Source organism: Rutidosis leptorrhynchoides, chromosome 1 (assembly GCF_046630445.1).
Source record: "Rutidosis leptorrhynchoides isolate AG116_Rl617_1_P2 chromosome 1, CSIRO_AGI_Rlap_v1, whole genome shotgun sequence".
In the NCBI taxonomy this organism is placed as follows: domain Eukaryota; kingdom Viridiplantae; phylum Streptophyta; class Magnoliopsida; order Asterales; family Asteraceae; genus Rutidosis; species Rutidosis leptorrhynchoides.
In genome coordinates this window covers 176,770,547-176,789,577 of record NC_092333.1, presented here as the reverse complement: position 1 = coordinate 176,789,577, position 19,031 = coordinate 176,770,547, and the positions used below count along the sequence as shown (strand labels likewise).

Here is a 19,031-nt window from a genome sequence, read left to right as displayed (position 1 = left end):
CATGTGAATCTATAGTTTGAATATAATAACATGTATCATCTGCAGATTGCGGTTGTTGCATTGCTCTATCAACTGAAAAGGTAACACTCTCGTCCTCTATACTTAGGGTCAGTTTCTTACCAAACACGTCTATCATTGCTTTAGCCGTGTTTAAGAATTGTCTTCCTAATATGAGAGGAACTTGAGAATCTTCTTCCATGTCCAGAACAACAAAATCTACTGGAAATACTAAAGTACCAACTTTAACTAGCATGTTCTCCATTATCCCTCTAGGATATTTTATTGATCTATCGGCTAGTTGGTTTCAATTCTCCAAGGTCTAGTTTAGCGTATAATGAATACGACATTAGATTTATACTAGCACCTAAGTCTGCCAATGCTTCTATTGAACTAAGACTACCCAGAAAACATGGAATTGTGAAACTTCCTGGATCAGATAGTTTTTCTGGTATCTTATTCAACAGCACTGCTGAACAATTAGCATTCATAGTAACAGCCGAGAGTTCTTCCATTTTCTTTCTATTTGAGATTAGATCTTTCAGAAATTTAGCATATCTAGGCATTCCTGAAATCACATCAATGAAAGGAAGATTTACATTTATTTGTTTAAACATATCCAAGAATTTGGATTGCTCGGCTTCAAGTTTTTCTTTTTTCATTTTACTCGGGTAAGGAAGTGGTGGTTGGTAAGGTTTAACATAAGGTTTATCCTTAACTGTGTTATCTTCATTAACCTTTTCAACTACCGGTTCTTTTTCCTTATCTTGTTCAGGTTGTGGTTCTTGTGGAGTAGGAATAGCTTCATCAGAAGTTACAGGTATTTAAGGTGGTTTAAGTGTTGTACCACTTCTTGTGGTAATAGCTTTAGCTGTTTCATTCCGGGGGTTAGCATTTGTATCACTAGGTAAACTTTCCGGTTTTCTTTCACCTATTAACCTTGCTAGGTTACTTACTTCTTGTTCCAAGTTTTGAATAGAAGCTTGTTGATTTCTAAATGCTTGAGCATTTTGTTCATTAGTTTGTTTCTGAGATGTGAAAAACTGCGTTTGAGTTTCAACTAGCTTCGTCATCATATCTTCTAAATTTGGCTTTTTATCATCGGTTTGTGGTGGTTTGTTTTGAAAATTAGGTCTTTGCTGATTGTAAGTATTATTGGATACTTGTTGATTGTTAGGACCTTGTTGGTTGTTGTATGGAATATTTCGGTTATAGTTCTGGTTTTGATTGTAAATCGGTCTTGGCGGTTGATAATTATTCTGATAATTATTTCCAGGCCCTTGGTTTATGTATGAAATATTCTCTCTTTGTTCCATTGTTAATTCAATACTGAGACAATCTTTTATCAAATGTGGTCCTCCACACTGTTCACAACTAATTCGTATTGAGTGAATATCCTTAGTCATCTTTTCCATTCGTCTCTCGACAGCATCTATCTTTGCGGAAATGGAATCTAAGTCATGGCTAGAATCGGCTCTAGCTGCTTTAGATGATCTAACGATATCTTTTTCTTGGTGCCACTCATGTGAGTGGGAAGCAGTGTTATCAATAATTTTGTAAGCATCCGTTTCGGTTTTCTTCATAATGGAACCACCAGCTGCAATATCTATGTCTTTCCTTGTAGTGAAGTCGCATCCTTGGTAGAATATTTGTACTATCTGACAGGTGTCTAAACCATGTTGCGGACATCCTCTTAATAACTTTCCAAATCTAGTCCACGCCTCATATAGAGTTTCATTTGGCTTCTGTGTGAACGTAACAATTTCTCCTTGAAGTCTTACGGCTTTAGATGCTGGAAAGAATTGTTTAAGAAATTTTTCAACTAAAACGTCCCATGTATCAATCGCCCCTTCAGATAACGATTCCAACCAATCTTTGGCTTCTCCCTTTAAAGTCCAGGAAAATAACATGAGATATATCTGTTCATCCTCAACTTCTCTTATTTTAAATAGAGTGCAGATCCTATTAAAGGTACGAAGATGTTCATTTGGATCTTCCTTCGGCGCACCACTAAATTGGCATTGATTAGTCACCATATGTAGAATTTGTTCTTTGATTTCATAATCTGGCGCATTAATGTCAGGATGAGTAATTGCGTGACCTTGGCCAGTGCGTTTAGCTCTCATTCGGTCTTCTATACTTAAAGGTTCCAGATTCTCCATAATTGAATTTGTTGAATCCGAATCACTAGAGGATTCTGATTTAATGGTTCGTTCCTCAACAATCTCTGTTTGAATGATTGGTGGTTCCGGAGGAAAATTTAATGGTTCAGGATCTATGAATTGTCCCTGAATATTATCCGGATTCTCAATTGTGAGATCGGATTCAAAAAATGGATTATCGGAAATTTGAATTGGAGTACTTGGTCGACTGGATGACGATTCTAAAGGAAAATCAACGGCGGTAATATTTGCTAGATGTCTTGATCTAGTTACAGGTGGTGAACGTACAAAAGGTGGTGAACGTCTTGCTCGGTGCATTCACTGAATATCCTATTAGTTTTTAAAAGGAAAGAAAAAATTATATAAGTTATCCAATTAATAGATTTTTCTGATTTTGCCCACGTTTCGAATAGCCAAAAGATGCAGCAGAGGGGCAGGATTCGTTTGGTCTCAATATAATTGAGGACTGTTTGGCTCCAATAACCCGGTCCACGTACAAATCCAACTATTACTATGAACCAGAAAATTTTGATGTCTGTCAATTTAACCACTTAAAATAAATTTTCGTAATTTTAAGAAATTTAGATAAGAAGTAGAATAAAAATCTATGTCCTAAAAACTAGAATAGCGAGAAATAAGAAAGAAAAAGAGTGCATCGAAAAAGGTCGAAAAATAAAAGGCGTCGAAAAATACGAAAGAAAAAAAATGACTTTAAAACTTAAAAACACTCGACTAACCCAACCTTATTACTACCACTAACTTAAAATTATAATCGTAAATTGAGATTACTAATTGGAATGATAATTGATACATAGGTAAAAGGTGTCTAAAAATATTAAAGCTTACAAGTAAAACTATATCCCAAATGACAATATCTTAAAAAGGTACTAAAACTTAAAAAGGTGTCTAAAAATTCTAAAGCACCTATATCTTAGTCTAAAGAAAAAGCACTTAAGGGATTTTACGGCAAAGCCTAAAAATCTAGAAGTAAAAATAACTATGGCAAAAACTATGTTTAAAACTAAAAACTAGCGAAAAACACAAATATTACGCTAAAAACAAATAAAAAGGGACAAAATATAAAAATATACTAAAGGTTGTAAAAAAAGTACAATTTTTTATAAAAATATTATTTTTATATTATTTATTTATTAAAACTATTAATTTTTATATATTAATAAAACTAAATAAAATTAATATTACAAATTAAATAAATAAAACTAAATTAATTAAAATTAATTAACTAATCAAACCCTAATTAGGTTTTAAAATTATTAATAATAATAATTATCCCGTAATTAATGCTGTTAGGGTTCCTGTGTGGCCCGTGTCAGACGGCTCCGCGAGTCGCGGTTGGTCCGGTTCAATAACTCCACGAGTCGCGGGGTTTCAAATTTCAGATCAAGTTGCTTCGTTTGACAGGTTCAACGTAATTTTATTTATATATTTTTTTTATTTTTCTGTTTTTAATTTAATTAAAATATTTATATAATTTAAATAAAACTTATATTTTAAAAACTAGAATAGAAATAAAAATATGTTACAATTTTATAAATAAAAATCTTAAAACTAGATTTATATATAAATTTTTTTCGGTTTTTGATTTTATGTTTTAAATAAAAACAAAATATTTAAATAAAACTTATATTTTTATAAAATAAAAATAAAGAAACTTTATAAAACTTAAATATTTCACAAACTCTTAAAAATATTTATATATTTGTTTTCTTTTTATAATTTCGAATATTTAAAACGTATTTTTATAAAAGCGTATTTTAATAAAAGTAAACTAAAAATAAAAATCTTTTTTTTTATATTTAGCGTTGCGCTTTCGGCGTTTAAGTTCCCCGGCAGCGGCGCCAAAAATGCTTGATGTTATGCGAGGTGTATATAAAATAGCTTATATTTTACAAGGAAATACTATTAAATATGATACAATTTTACACAAGATATTTATTTATTTATAGAATGGATATACTTAAACCTTGCTACAACACTTATAGGCAGTGTACCTAATCGTACAGTAGTGTAGTTTTTAGTAAGTCCGGTTCGTTCCACAGGGAATCTTTTTCACAAAGCTTAACGCTATATTAGTTTAAATTTATAAAAATACAAATATATATATAAGTAATATTATTATTATAAAGGGGGGTTTTTACCGTTTAATGACCGGTTTGTCGATTTTAAAACTTTAGTCGCAGTTAAAACAAAATGTAAAATATTAAATAAATAAAAGACTTAATTTAAAGCGTAAAGTAAATAACGATAATGAAATTGCGATAAATAAAAGTGCGATAAAATAAACTTGCGATAATTAAAAAGTACGATAATTAAAAGTGCAACTAAATACAATAACAATAAATAAAAGTGCGATGATTAGAAGTGCAATTAAATATAAAATAAAGGAAATTAAATATGAAATAAAAGAATTATGCTTATTTAAACATCCGTAATCATGATGTTTGACGTGTTGATTTTAGTTTTATGCTCATGGGTTAATTGTCCTTTGTCCTGGATTATTTAATATGTCCGTCTGGTTTTTGTCCATAACCGTCCATCAGTCATAAATATAAAGTGCGAGTATCCTCGTCAAATTATCCTTATACTCGAAGTTAAATATTCCAACTAATTGGGGATTTAAACTGTAACAATATTTTAATACTTTGTTTAATAATTACACCAGGATGTCGACTGAGTGTAACCCAAGGTTTTAATACTTTGTTATCAATTATGCCAAGTGTCCTTGTACATAATTTCACCCCTGTTTTAATAATTCCATAGACTATTAATTCATTCCCGTGTCCGGTTAAATGAACGATTATTCGTACATATAAATACCCCGCCCATCGTGTCCGATCGAGTGTATATGGTAATTTATGGGTACGTCCAATTGTAAATCTTTATATTAACATTAACAAACTATCATTTAGTTAAACAAATATAAAGCCCATTAATAGCCCATAGTCTAATTTCCACAAGTGTCGTTCTTTTGTCCAAACCCCAATTATGGTACAAAGCCTAATTACCCAATTTTAGTAATTAGCCCAACATCATGATTACTTCGTTTTAAATAAGCATAATAATAACTTAGCTACGAGACATTAAATTAAAAAGGTTGAACATAACTTACAATGATTAAAAATAGCGTAGCGTTACACGGACAAAATTTTGACTTACACCCTTACAATATTCGCTAACATACCCTTATTATTAGAATTAAAATTAAAATTATAATTAAAATTAAAATTATAATTAAAATATAAATATAAATATAAATATTTACGTATAGATATAGAGAGATTGATATTTTTTTGGATATATTTTTCGTCGAACTGCGTTGGCTTTTATAGGAATTTGAGTCCAGGTGAACTCCGCGAGTCGCGGCCTTTTCCCTCTTTGAACTCCGCAAGTCGCGGAGTTCGATTTTACAGATCACACCATTTTGGAGCCTTTCTTGCCGACCGATTATTATATAAATATAATATATATATAATTTATATAATTAATTATATATTATATAATATTATATTTATATATATAGTTAACTTGTAATTTTTAGTCCGTTGCGTCGAGCGTTGAGAGTTGACTCTGGTCCCGGTTCCGGATTTTCGAACGTCTTTGCGAATAATTTAATATCTTGTACTTTGCGTTTTTAATCTTGTACTCTTGTAATTTTGGGACGTTTCTTATCAATAATTGGAACCTCTTTGATTGTATTTTGTACTTTTGAGCTTTTTGGTCGTTTGCGTCTTCAATTCGTCGAATCTGCCTTTTGTCTTCACCTTTTATTATTTAAACGAATATCACTTTTAAATAGAACAATTGCAACTAAAAGCTTGTCTTTCTTGAGGAATAATGCTATGAAATATATGTTCGTTTTTAGCATTATCAGTGGTATTTTACAAACAATAAATCTTGTGAAATACTTTAGATGAAGTGAAAGGTAATTTTAGTTAAAGTGCTACCATTTATGTAAGAGCATTTTGCATTTTAATCTTTGTTTGTCTAATAAGTATCCAGTTTCTGAATTTTTCTTGTACATAGGTCAATTTGGTTTCACCGAGTTACCTTCTCTTATACGACACATCAACTTGGTATAAAACTGGACAAGGAAAGTATACGGACAAACCAACCAGACCTTTATCAAAGTACCTTCTCTTATGTCAGCTTAAGTCGGTTGGATGGGTTAAATCTTAAATGGAAACAACCTTTACCCCATGACACTATGACAATGTTGATGATTGTATTTGACAAACAAATTAGTATAAAACTGGGCAAGGAAGGTATGCAGTCATACCAAACAGACTTTTATTCCATACTTTTTAATCAAGGAAACAATAATTTTATAGTCATTACAGTATCAATTTTTCTTGTGATGTATGTGTTTGCATAGACCTAAACATTCACCTCCCATATAATTGTCATCAGTTTATGTGGCTATAATTTACTATGACTATTGTTTAATGTAACGTTAGTATATATATGTGGGTATCAATTTGCATATGCATTTTTATAATTGTGTATCAGAATTAGATATTAACACTAGCTTTACAAAATGTTTGATAAGTAATTTCGAAATCGCGGGTTATAAACTAGTAAATGTTCATATCAGGAAGCATCAACTTCAAGCAGTGGCAGGGAGTAGGACTAGAATAAGCAACATTTTGGATTACTTAGGGCGTATAAATGCATGCAACATTAGTATAATAATATGATATCATGATTTGATGATATGATGAAGATTATTTCTTCTTGAATGCAGAGTTATGATGATGTATGGATGAATATTATTTAAAAACATTCTAACTAATGTATAAATCCAGTTCGAGTTTAAGATCTGCGAGGATAACTAAAATGATCATTGATCAATCTGTTGTAATATATTGTTAAAGGTTTTATAATCAAGGATTGTGAACCCTTTTAAACATTAGGATTGTATTTATAGTGAAATCAAAGCTTATAAAGATATGGTTTTAAGATATATGGGCTCCAAGAAGATATTGTCTTGTTAGATCATAGTGCCAACATGTAAAAAGGTTTACCTCTCTAGCTGTATATTTGGTGAGAGACATGGAATGTGTACGGGCATTATAGGTAACAGAAAACATCATTAAAATAATGTTGATGTTGAAATGTCACGATTATAACATCCATCGGTAAATTCAGAATCAAAACTCAACGGGGTCATAAATTTTTTTTTCCACAACTAACTATACTTAAAAGATACTTTAGCAGTTGTTTATATCTAGAAACTATAAATCTTAAAAGTATATGGGGTCTTGCTCTAATATTTAGTGGTTTCCTATACAATTTGTAGAGTAATTTGTTTATCTCTAGAAACTATAAATCTTAAAAGTATATGGGGTCTTGCACTAATATTTAGTGGTTTCCTATACAATTTGTAGAGTAATTGAAAAATATTTCCAAACTAGTGGTGTCACGGGACCCACCGGTCCTCACCTAGGATCCCCCCTGATAACATCATGGGCCAACTAGTTCATATCATGTTATTGTTCAGTGTACTTTGATAATGTTCGTCTCTAAAACTGATATTGGTAGGCTCTTTTTCTCTCCCACAAAAGTTGTGTTCACACTGAATCTTAACAGTTTGATTTTCTCAATATCAATTCTGATAAATTCTTCATGCTTTAATCATTGTGATTATCTGGCATGGGAAAGAATTCTGGTGGGAAAAAGAAGGGTATTCCGGCATCAGCCAAAAGGGTGTTACGAAGTCGATTAATTGGTGGAGAAAATTCAGAGGAGGGTACGGGGAATGTATCAAATACCTTAGCAGATGAGGAGTCATCGACAAGAAGTGTTGATGATGTTAAGAAGATGAATTTTGGTTCGAGTGGGAATCAAGTTCAAGAACCAGCTGGTCATGTGGAGATTCAAGATACAGGTTTGTGTAATCTTGAAACTAACAATGGGTTTTTTGAAAAACCGAATGTGTATTCTGTTGAGAAGTAATCTGATGATGATGAATCTTTGGTTGACGTTCTTAAGAGTAGGAGGATTGATGATAATAATGAGGAGGTTAATTCTCCTTTTAGAGATTCATCTCCTACCAAAGATAGCAGGGGTGCTGAAGATATTCATGCTACTGGTCCTAAACCCGAATCGAAGGAATTCGATGGGGCTGTTGAAGGGGATAGAACTAATCATGATGATTTGGTGAGTGTTTATACGGATAATGATTCATCTGATGAGGTTCCAAATAACAATACTACAGAGAGTCGCACTCCTGTTCATGATCAATAAAAAAAATGTGGAAGAGAAGGTTCCATCTCAGGTTCGTAACACTCAAACAATGAAACATGGATCCTACCTTCAAGCTACAGCTGGCGAGCAAAAACAGAAAAAGGTTAACTTTAGGTTTTTGGAACAAGAAAAACTAGATGATGAGGATGTAGATGTAATACTTCCTATGGCATCAGTGGTTGAAGTTTCGGATCGGTATAGGAATACTCTATACGGATACTTCATTGGTAATCGTATAGCTTTTCCGGTGGTTCAGAATTATGCCATGGATGTTTGGAGGAAATTCGGTATAGAAAAGACGATGATGAATTCCAAAGGATTTTTCTTTTTTAAATTCTCCACCGAGAAAGGATTGATGGATGTTTTAGAACATGGACCATGGATAATACGGAACATTCCAATAATTCTTAATAAGTGGTCTCCGAGTGTATCTTTGACGAAAGAGGACCTTACAAAAGTGCCATTGTGGGTTAAACTACATGACATTCCTATTGTGGGGTTCACGGAGGATGGACTTAGTTTAACCGCATCTAAGGTGGGCCATCCTAAGATGTTGGACTCGTATACGAGTTCTATGTGTGTGGAAGCTTGGCGTCGTCCAAATTTTGCTCGGGCGCTAGTCGAAATATCGGCCGTTACTGATTTTAAAGAAACCATAAAGGTAGCTACTCCAAACATAGAAGGAAAGGGCCACACGATTGATACTGTTCATGTGGAATATGAGTGGAAGCCTCCGAGATGTTCGTGCTGTAAAGTGTTCGACCACAAGGATAATCAATGTCCTAAAGTTATTGTTATTGATGCAGTGAAAGAACCTAATATGGTTGACGGGATTAAGCTATCAGAAGATGGTTTCCAGGAAGTGAAAAAGAAGAAAGGAAAAGGAGTTGCAGGTATGGAGCATAATAAGGGGAACAAAGCGGGTTTTGGTGTTGGTAAACCAAAACCAAAATTGGTATATCGTCCGAAGAAGACTCATGATGAGAATAAACGAAGTTCAGAAACTGAAACGAGTAAGGATAAACAAGTTCATAATCCTAATCCTGCGTTTACTTTAGTAGATGATCTTAGTGATATAGAACTTGAAGAAGGGGAAACAAGCAAGTTTATGGCAGAGAAGAATGCTTCTAAGATAACGGCCCCGTTCGGCATGAAATCGGGTTGGTTGTAAATTGGAAGCCTATTTTGTTAAGGTCCTAATTTAGGTGTGTCGATCGTGTTATAGGTTTTGCTAGTCCTTTTTTGATGGGTGGGTCTAGCTAGTTTTATTTTTATGGTTGTTTGTGAGGCCTCAAGGCGTATTTGTGGTCGTTGTGCTTTCTTGTATCTTTTATTATTTTTTGAAATAATATTCACCGGGTAAAAACCCTTACCCAAAAAAAAATAATGTTCGTCTCTATTCGAACTTGTTCCTTCTCCAACACTAGCTTACCCAGTGTAGCGATCATGATTAGCGCGCTCCAGTTTGGCACATGGCTGAATCAGGCTATTTCTCAAACGGGTTTGGTCGAGCTAGTCATGATCTCAATGTGGAGGTCAAGACGTGGCTGAGCTCAAGATTTTTCCCTGGTGAGGTTAGTTGTGTTCTGACATGTTCGCAGTTTGAGGTCGTCATGGACTCATGGTCTCACATTAAATATCAAGATGTGGCCATGCTGAAGAGATGTGATTTGGGTTTGAGTGCGGTAACACACAACTGTCCTATATCTAAGTTGAGAGGTGAGTGAATTTGACTGCTGCATCTTTAAGTTTTGAGCTGAAAATTGATTGTAACGCGACCGTAAGCTAAATGTATCACCATAATACACCATGAAACATACATTATACAAGTAAATAAATAAAAGTGAAAGTCATCTTGATCTCCTATTGTCTAAATTGAATGGGGAGTTACTGTACATTAATGGCATTTTGATAAGTACTATCAAAATTAAGGGATTTTCTAAATTTGTAGGTTTATTTTTTTTTTTTTTTGAAAAGCAAGATGATGTATTATTAATAATAAGGAGGAGTTACAAGGTCCTATACAAATCTATACATTGAGGTAACGGAGTTACAAGTAAACTATAAGGTTGCGAGTAACCAACGAATTCCAATAGAAACTAAAGAGGGAATAAGAACTTGAAATAACCAAGCCGGACTAGAGAGGATAACAGTGACGATCTAGCGCCTACAAAGTTACACAAACTAGCCCGATTAATCAAACCCTCAATAGAGAAAATGGAATCCATGGGTTACACGTAAGTTACGTGTGTGAGCCTGTAGAAGATTAGCCAATCCCAACACGCTGGGGAGAATCTACAACGAAGAAAGAAGGATTTATTAGCCATTGATGTCATTCGATTATTTTCTTTTTGCGTGATCTTTTAGAAATCCAACAGTAGCTTTGGGTTTGAATTTCGGATAGAATCGAACCAGGAGACCACGTTTTTTTGGAGAAGACTTTCTGATTCCTATGTTTCCAAATTATGTAGCAAGTTACCCATTTGGTAGCTTGCCATATTGAAGAGCCGAAATTGCTGAGTGCGAATGGTTGCTTATTGATGATGGCATCTTCGAGATTGGAAATTAATGAGGCGTCTTGGGCCCACCAATCAAGAACAAGTTTCCATATGAGTGCAGCTTTTGGACATAAACATAGGATATGTTCGGTGGTTTCGAGAGCCGATTCACATAGGGGGCATAAAGTAGAATCGAGATCAATGCCCCTTTTATCGATTTCAAATCGAACCGGGATCTTATATTGAATTGCTCGCCAGATGAATATATATACTTTTTGAGGGATAAGTTTGTTACGGGGAATCGATAAGCTTAAAGCGTTGCTCCCAAGCTTTAGAGAGTTAATCAAGAATGTCAAGGATTTGGTAGTGAAAATTCCTGTGGGGTCAAGACTGTATTTCCAGGAGTCTTGTCTGTCGGATAAAGTTATGGAAGATATAATGTTATTTACTTCCCTAAGTTCGTTGGTAGCCCGACCACTGGGAGGTCTTAACCAACACCAATTACCAAATGAGGACCCATTGCAATGTGTAATTCTTTCTGCGACAGAAGCATCTTTATTTGTCTCAAGCATGTATAATCTGTGGAAAAGTGTGCTAAAACGTTCCGAGCCAAACCATGTATCATTCCAAAATTTAATGGACGTGCCATTTCCGAGACATTTTGAGATGGAAGAGGAGAATACGGCACCTGTCTTATCTGCAATTTTTCCGGCTTTAATAATTTCTTTCCAAACCGTCCGACCTGAAATATTCCTGCAAGAAACGTTAGAGTCCAACCCCCCATGCCCCACATAAATACTAGTAATAATTTTAACCCAGAGTGCGTGTTTCTCATTTTTGAATCGCCACCACCATTTACATAGTAGCGCGATGTTTTTACTAAAAAGAGAAAAAAACATTTAGACCGCCTTTCTCGTAGGGTAAAATAATTTGATCCTATTTTATCCAATTAATTTTATTTTCATTTGATGACCCGCCCCAAAAAAATTTCCGTCTTTTAGATTCAAGGAGGCAAAGAATGGAGGAGGGAGCATGAAAGAGAGAAAAATAATAGAGTGGTATGCTACTTAGGATAGATTTAATTAGTGTAAGTCGGCCTCCAAAAGAGATCGATTTAGCAGCCCAATCAGAAAGTCTTTTGTCAAATTTTTCGACAATAGGTTGCCAGGAGGAAGGGTGAGATGAAGGTACACCGATGGGAAGACCAAGATAAGTGAATGGAAAGGTGCCAGAAGAACAGCTAATATAGTTAGCCATGTCTTCAGTCTCTTGGGGAGAAGTGCCGACACCGTATAGTTTACTTTTTTGGAGGTTAACTTTGAGACCAGAGATTTTCTCGAAGCATTTGAGGAGTTTGGAAATGTGTTTAGCATTTCTTTTACTCCATTCCCCGAAAAAGATTGTGTCGTCAGCGTACTGCAGGTGAGTGATAGAGATATTGTCGTTGCCAACGTTAATGCCCCGCAGATGACCATTAGATAAGGCACGTTTGGTGAGGATGTTAAGACCTTCTGCGGCAATGATGAAAAGAAAAGGTGAGATTGGGTCACCTTGGCGAATACCCCTTTCGGGGTAGAATTCGTCAGTGGGAGAGCCATTGATTATTTTCTTTTTGCGTGATCTTTTAGAAATCCAACAGTAGCTTTGGGTTTGAATTTCGGATAGAATCGAACCAGGAGACCACGTTTTTTTGGAGAAGACTTTCTGATTCCTATGTTTCCAAATTATGTAGCAATTTACCCATTTGGTAGCTTGCCATATTGAAGAGCCGAAATTGCTGAGTGCGAATGGTTGCTTATTGATGATGGCATCTCCGAGATTGGAAATTAACGAGGCGTCTTGGGCCCACCAATCAAGAACAAGTTTCCATATGAGTGCAGCTTTTGGACATAAACATAGGATATGTTCGGTGGTTTCGAGAGCCGATTCACATAGGGGGCATAAAGTAGAATCGAGATCAATGCCCCTTTTATCGATTTCAAATCGAACCGGGATCTTATATTGAATTGCTCGCCAGATGAATATATATACTTTTTGAGGGATAAGTTTGTTACGGGGAATCGATAAGCTTAAAGCGTTGCTCCCAAGCTTTAGAGAGTTAATCAAGAATGTCAAGGATTTGGTAGTGAAAATTCCTGTGGGGTCAAGACTGTATTTTCAGGAGTCTTGTCTGTCGGATAAAGTTATGGAAGATATAATGTTATTTACTTCCCTAAGTTCGTTGGTAGCCCGACCACTGGGAGGTCTTAACCAACACCAATTACCAAATGAGGACCCATTGCAATGTGTAATTCTTTCTGCGACAGAAGCATCTTTATTTGTCTCAAGCATGTATAATCTGTGGAAAAGTGTGCTAAAACGTTCCGAGCCAAACCATGTATCATTCCAAAATTTAATGGACGTGCCATTTCCGAGACATTTTGAGATGGAAGAGGAGAATGCGGCACCTGTCTTATCTGCAATTTTTCCGGCTTTAATAATTTCTTTCCAAACCGTCCGACCTGAAATATTCCTGCAAGAAACGTTAGAGTCCAACCCCCCATCCCCCCCGTAAATACTAGTAATAATTTTAACCCAGAGTGCGTGTTTCTCATTTTTGAATCGCCACCACCATTTACATAGTAGCGCGATGTTTTTACTAAAAAGAGAACCAACATTTAGACCGCCTTTCTCGTAGGGTAAAATAATTTGATCCCATTTTATCCAATTAATTTTATTTTCATTTGATGACCCGCCCCAAAAAAAATTTCGTCTTTTAGATTCAAGGAGGCAAAGAATGGAGGAGGAAGCATGAAAGAGAGAAAAATAATAGAGTGGTATGCTACTTAGGATAGATTTAATTAGTGTAAGTCGGCCTCCAAAAGAGATCGATTTAGCAGCCCAATCAGAAAGTCTTTTGTCAAATTTTTCGACAATAGGTTGCCAGGAGGAAGGGTGAGATGAAGGTACACCGATGGGAAGACCAAGATAAGTGAATGGAAAGGTGCTAGAAGAACAGCTAATATAGTTAGCCATGTCTTCAGTCTCTTGGGGAGAAGTGCCGACACCGTATAGTTTACTTTTTTGGAAGTTAACTTTGAGACCAGAGATTTTCTCGAAGCATTTGAGGAGTTTGGAAATGTGTTTAGCATTTCTTTTACTCCATTCCCCGAAAAAGATTGTGTCGTCAGCGTACTGCAGGTGAGTGATAGAGATATTGTCGTTGCCAACGTTAATGCCCCGCAGATGACCATTAAATAAGGCACGTTTGGTGAGGATGTTAAGACCTTCTGCGGCAATGATGAAAAGAAAAGGTGAGATTGGGTCACCTTGGCGAATACCCCTTTCGGGGTAGAATTCGTCAGTGGGAGAGCCATTGATTAGAACGGAAATAGATGAGGAGGAAAGACAAGCACGAATGAAGCTAATCCATTTATTACCGAACCCCATGTAGTGCATGGTATTAAATAGGAAGTCCCATTCGATACAGTCAAAAGCTTTTTCGAAATCTACTTTGAAAATGAGGCCTTTACTTTTTTTTCGTTTAAGTTCATCTATGATTTCATTTGCGATTAGCACGCTATCTAGGATGTTGCGTCCTTTGAGAAAGGCTGATTGTTCAGCCCCAATGACCTTATGAATAACTTTGGCAAGACGGTTAGAGAGGATTTTGGTGAGGATTTTATAGTAGCTACCAATTAGACATATAGGGCGATATTCGTTCAAGCCAATAGGGTTAGATTTTTTGGGGATGAGTGTGAAGAAGGAAGCGTTACAGCCTTTGGAGATTTCGGAGTTGGACCAAAACCAATCTAGTGCTTTGATAAGATCGTGTTTTATGAGGTCCCAGTATTTTTTGAAGAATTTCATGTTAAAACCATCAGGGCCAGGTGCTTTCGAACTTTCGCAGTCATGAATAGCATCCCAAATTTCCTTTTCTAGGAATTCGGATTCAAGGAAGAGGTTGTCTTGTGTGGAAATGTATTCAAGGTGAGGTGCATTATCGAAGGGACAGTGATTGTTAAGTTTGTTGGATTTAAATAGATTTTTGAAGTATAAATATGTTTCCTGTTTTATGATGTTGGGGTCTTCAATCCATGTTCCATTAAGTGACAAACCGTGTAAGTTATTTTTACTATTACGTTTTTTAATGAAGTTATGGAAATATTTCGAGTTTTCGTCACCTTCTAACGCCCATTTTATTCTGGATTTTTGTTTTAACATGTTAGCTTTCTTTTTTTCTTTATCAAGGTGTGAGAATTTATCATCAAGCCATTTGTTTTTCTCGGATTCGGAGAGAGGTCTAGTTTCAGCTAAAGCTTCCCATTCGTTAATCTTATTTAGGTGTTCTAGAATTTGAGTGTCAAGATTATCGAGTTGTGCACTATGTTTTTTAAGTTCCAATTTAACATTTTTCAGTTTGTTACGGAGGATACAATCAGGGCGATTTCCAGTCATGGGGATAGACCAGGCCCGATTGATGATCGAATCAGCGTCTTTGAGTTCAAGCCAAGTGTTAAATACACGAATGGGTTTAGGTCCAGAATTGAAATAGGTGTTCCTAAGGAGTAGGGACAATGATCAGACAGGTCACGATCGAGTGTTTTGGAGGAGATGTTAGGCCATAATTTTAGAATATCATCAGAAACAAGGAATCTATCTAATTTACTGAATTTCATTCTTTTAATGCAGATTCTAGTGAATTTTTTACCGCCTAGGAGGATGTCAATTAATCCGAAGTTGTTAATGAAGTTATTAAAATTAGTAGCCCACTGTTGGTTGAACTCACAATTCATGCGTTCTGAGGCATTTCTAACTTCATTAAAGTCACCGAATAAGATGAAAGGAGTTGTGAGGGAGTTTATAAGGGATGATAATTCAGACCAAAGTCTTAGTTTTTTGGAGGAGGAGTGTGGACCGTATACATTTATGAAAGTAATCTGAGAATCATAACCCGCCCATGATCCGCAAATTGCAAGAAAAAATTCACCTTCAATGGCGTGCTCGAAGATGAATGAATTACAGTCCCAAATAGTGATGATTCCCCCAGATGCCCCAACCGAATCTTTTTGAACGAATTTGAAATTAGAATTTCCCCAGAATGATTCAATGATGTTGTCTTGAGTTTGTTCACTTTTAGTTTCTTGTAAACCAAGTATTGTTGGTCTCTCTTTGCTACAAATACGTTTAAGCCAAGAAATTTTACCCAAATGCCCAAGACCCCGAATGTTAAGAGATATCGTACACATTATAAAGATAAGATAAAAACGAGGGAAAAGGAAGGATGTTACCGGGTATTCCACTGGATGCCGATGCTTTGTCCAAGTTCCTGTGTGTCCAAGCTTTTATCTTTAGATGAGCTTGATTTTTTCTTATTAATACCTCGTCCAATAGCCGCGGCAGAAACATGAGAATGATTTGATGCATTTTCATTATTTAAATACAATGTTTTGCCACATTTAGAGAGTTGTGAAAAACGTAGTTTTTGGCCACTCCTTGCTAGATGTTTGATATATAGCATGTTAAATCTTGGCCTGTGATAAGGCTAAAAAGGAACATATATTTCATAGCAAAATCCCCCAAGAAAGATAAGATTTTAGTTGCAATTGTTCCATTTTCAAGTAATATTCGTTTATATTTAATAAGTGCGAAGACAAAAGGCGAAAACGAAGATTTGAAGACAAAAAGGTCCAAAAAGCTCAAAAGTACAAGATACAATCAAAAAGGTTCAAATTATTGATGAAGAACGTCTAAAAATGACAAGAGTACAAGTTACAAAACGCAAAGTACACGATATAAAATTGTACGAAAGGACGTTCGAAAATCCGGAACCAGGACATGAACCAACTCTCAACGCTCGACGCAACGGTGTAAAAATTACGAGTCAACTATGCACAAGAATAAAATATAATATTTAAATAATTCATAATAAGAATAATATTAAATAATAAAAAGTTGTTAATTGAGCATAGTTCAGGGGTCGTAAATGAAAATTCAATTTCTAATTTCGCCTATAAAAGGCTATGTAACGATTAATTGATATATACATTTTTCTATCCTAAATCTATATATCGATCCATCTATCTATTATCAATATCTATATTCTATATCTCTATCATAATGTTAACTTAATAAGATATAACAATAATCTTAATTTTAATTTTAAATTATGATAATAATAAGATTTATGATAGAGATCGTTTGAGTGTGTAAGTCGAAATTCTGTCCGTGTAACGCTACGCTATTTTTAATCATTGTAAGTTATGTTCAACCTTTTTATATTAATGTCTCGTAGCTAAGTTATTATTATGCTTATTTAAAACGAAGTAATCATGATGTTGGGCTAATTACTAAAATTGGGTAATTGGGCTTTGTACCATAATTAAGGTTTGGGCAAAAGACCGACACTTGTGGAAATTGGACTATTGACTATTAATAGATGGGGGGTATTGTCTAATTGAGTGACAACTCATTGGAGTCTGTCGAACCTATCTTCAAATTAATTATCCTAATAATTAATAATGATTATGGTTGTCCTATTTAGTGACGTTCATATGGAATCTATTATAATCATTTAATTAATTATTCGGGTTGGGTAATTGATTATTCAAACTGATCAAGTGGGTAAATTAATATTCATATCTAATCAAAACAGGGGTAGATTACATACAGTGATAACTGGTGTAATTGTTGACAGAAGTGATAACTGCGTCACAGTTTAAATCCTTAATTAGTTGGAATATTTGACTTCGGGTATAAGGGTAATTTGACGAGGACACTCGCACTTTATATTTATGACCGATGGACTATTATGGATAAAAACCAGATAGGTATCAAATAAACCATGACAAAGGACAATTAACCCGAGTAACAATTAATTAAAATCAAAACGTCAAACATCATGATTACGGAAGTTTAAATAAGCATAATCCTTTTATTTCATATTCTATCGCAATTTTATTTATTGTTATTTTATTTATCGTCATTTATTTATTTTACGCACTTTAATTATTGTCATTTATCTTTACGCTTAAAAATATAAAATCGACAAACCGGTCATTAAACGGTAAAAACCCCCCTTTTATAATAATATTACTACTTATATATATATATATATATTTATATAAATATAGTTTTATAAAAATATAGTACGTAATCACTAGCTCCCTGTGGAACGAACCGGACTTACTAAAAACTACACTACTCTACGATTAGGTACACTGCCTATAGTGTTGTAGCAAGGTTTAGGTATATCCCATCCGTAAATTAATAAAACTTGTGTCATATTTTGTAGTATTTCCTAGTAAAAATAATACTATTTCGTACCCTCACGCTACATCATCAAGTTTTTGGCTAAAACGCTATATTTTTAATTATAATAATATTGAAATAAAATATAATAATATAATAATATTGAAATAGAATATAATAATATAATAATATTTTAGAATCAAATTTGATACGTAAAAGTTTTAAGAGTTTTAAAAAGTCGTATTTATTAAATACTTCAGGGGTATATTATGTAACTTATAATTAATAATTTCTATCATGTCGCTTTCATGTAAATAGTAAATTAATTAATTTATTTTCATTTAATATTCATGAATAGTAAATGAATTAAAAAAAAAAGTTTTAAAAAAAAATAATATTATAATAAAAAAAAATATTCGTTTAAAAAAAAAAAAAAAAAAAAACGTTTTTTAAAAAAAAAAATTCGTTTAAAAAAAAAAAAATTAAAAAAAAAAAATTTGTGTAAAAAAAAATCGTTTTAAAAAAAAAAAAAATTTGTGTAAAAAAAAATCGTTTTAAAAAAAAATTGTAAAAAAAAATCGTTTTTTTTTAAAAAAAAAAGTTTTAAAAAAAAATTATATAAAAAAAAAATTTAAAAAAAAAAAAATTTTAAAATCCTTAAAAAACGAAATAAAAAAAAAATTTTAAAAATTAAAAAAAAAAGTTTTTTTTTTTTTATTACCTTTAGATTTTTAGACTCTAGTTACAATTTTTAGTATTAAGTTTAGTTTTGCCATAGTTATTTTTATTTCTAGAATTTTTAGGTTTGCCGTAAAATCCCTTAAGTGCTTATTCCTTAGACTAAGATTTATGTGCTTTAGAATTTTGCGACGCCGTTTTT

At 33.9% G+C, this 19,031-nt stretch overlaps 1 protein-coding gene across 1 annotated transcript; it reads right to left on the bottom strand.

Annotated features, from left to right (window-relative positions):
* Window positions 1–15,354: 15,354 nt before the first annotated feature.
* LOC139892026 (uncharacterized) lies at window positions 15,355–16,149 on the bottom strand. Its single transcript, XM_071875062.1, has one exon. The coding sequence runs from the start codon at window positions 16,147–16,149 to the stop codon at window positions 15,355–15,357; it is 795 nt and encodes a 264-aa protein (XP_071731163.1).
* Between the last annotated feature and the right edge of the window lie 2,882 nt (window positions 16,150–19,031).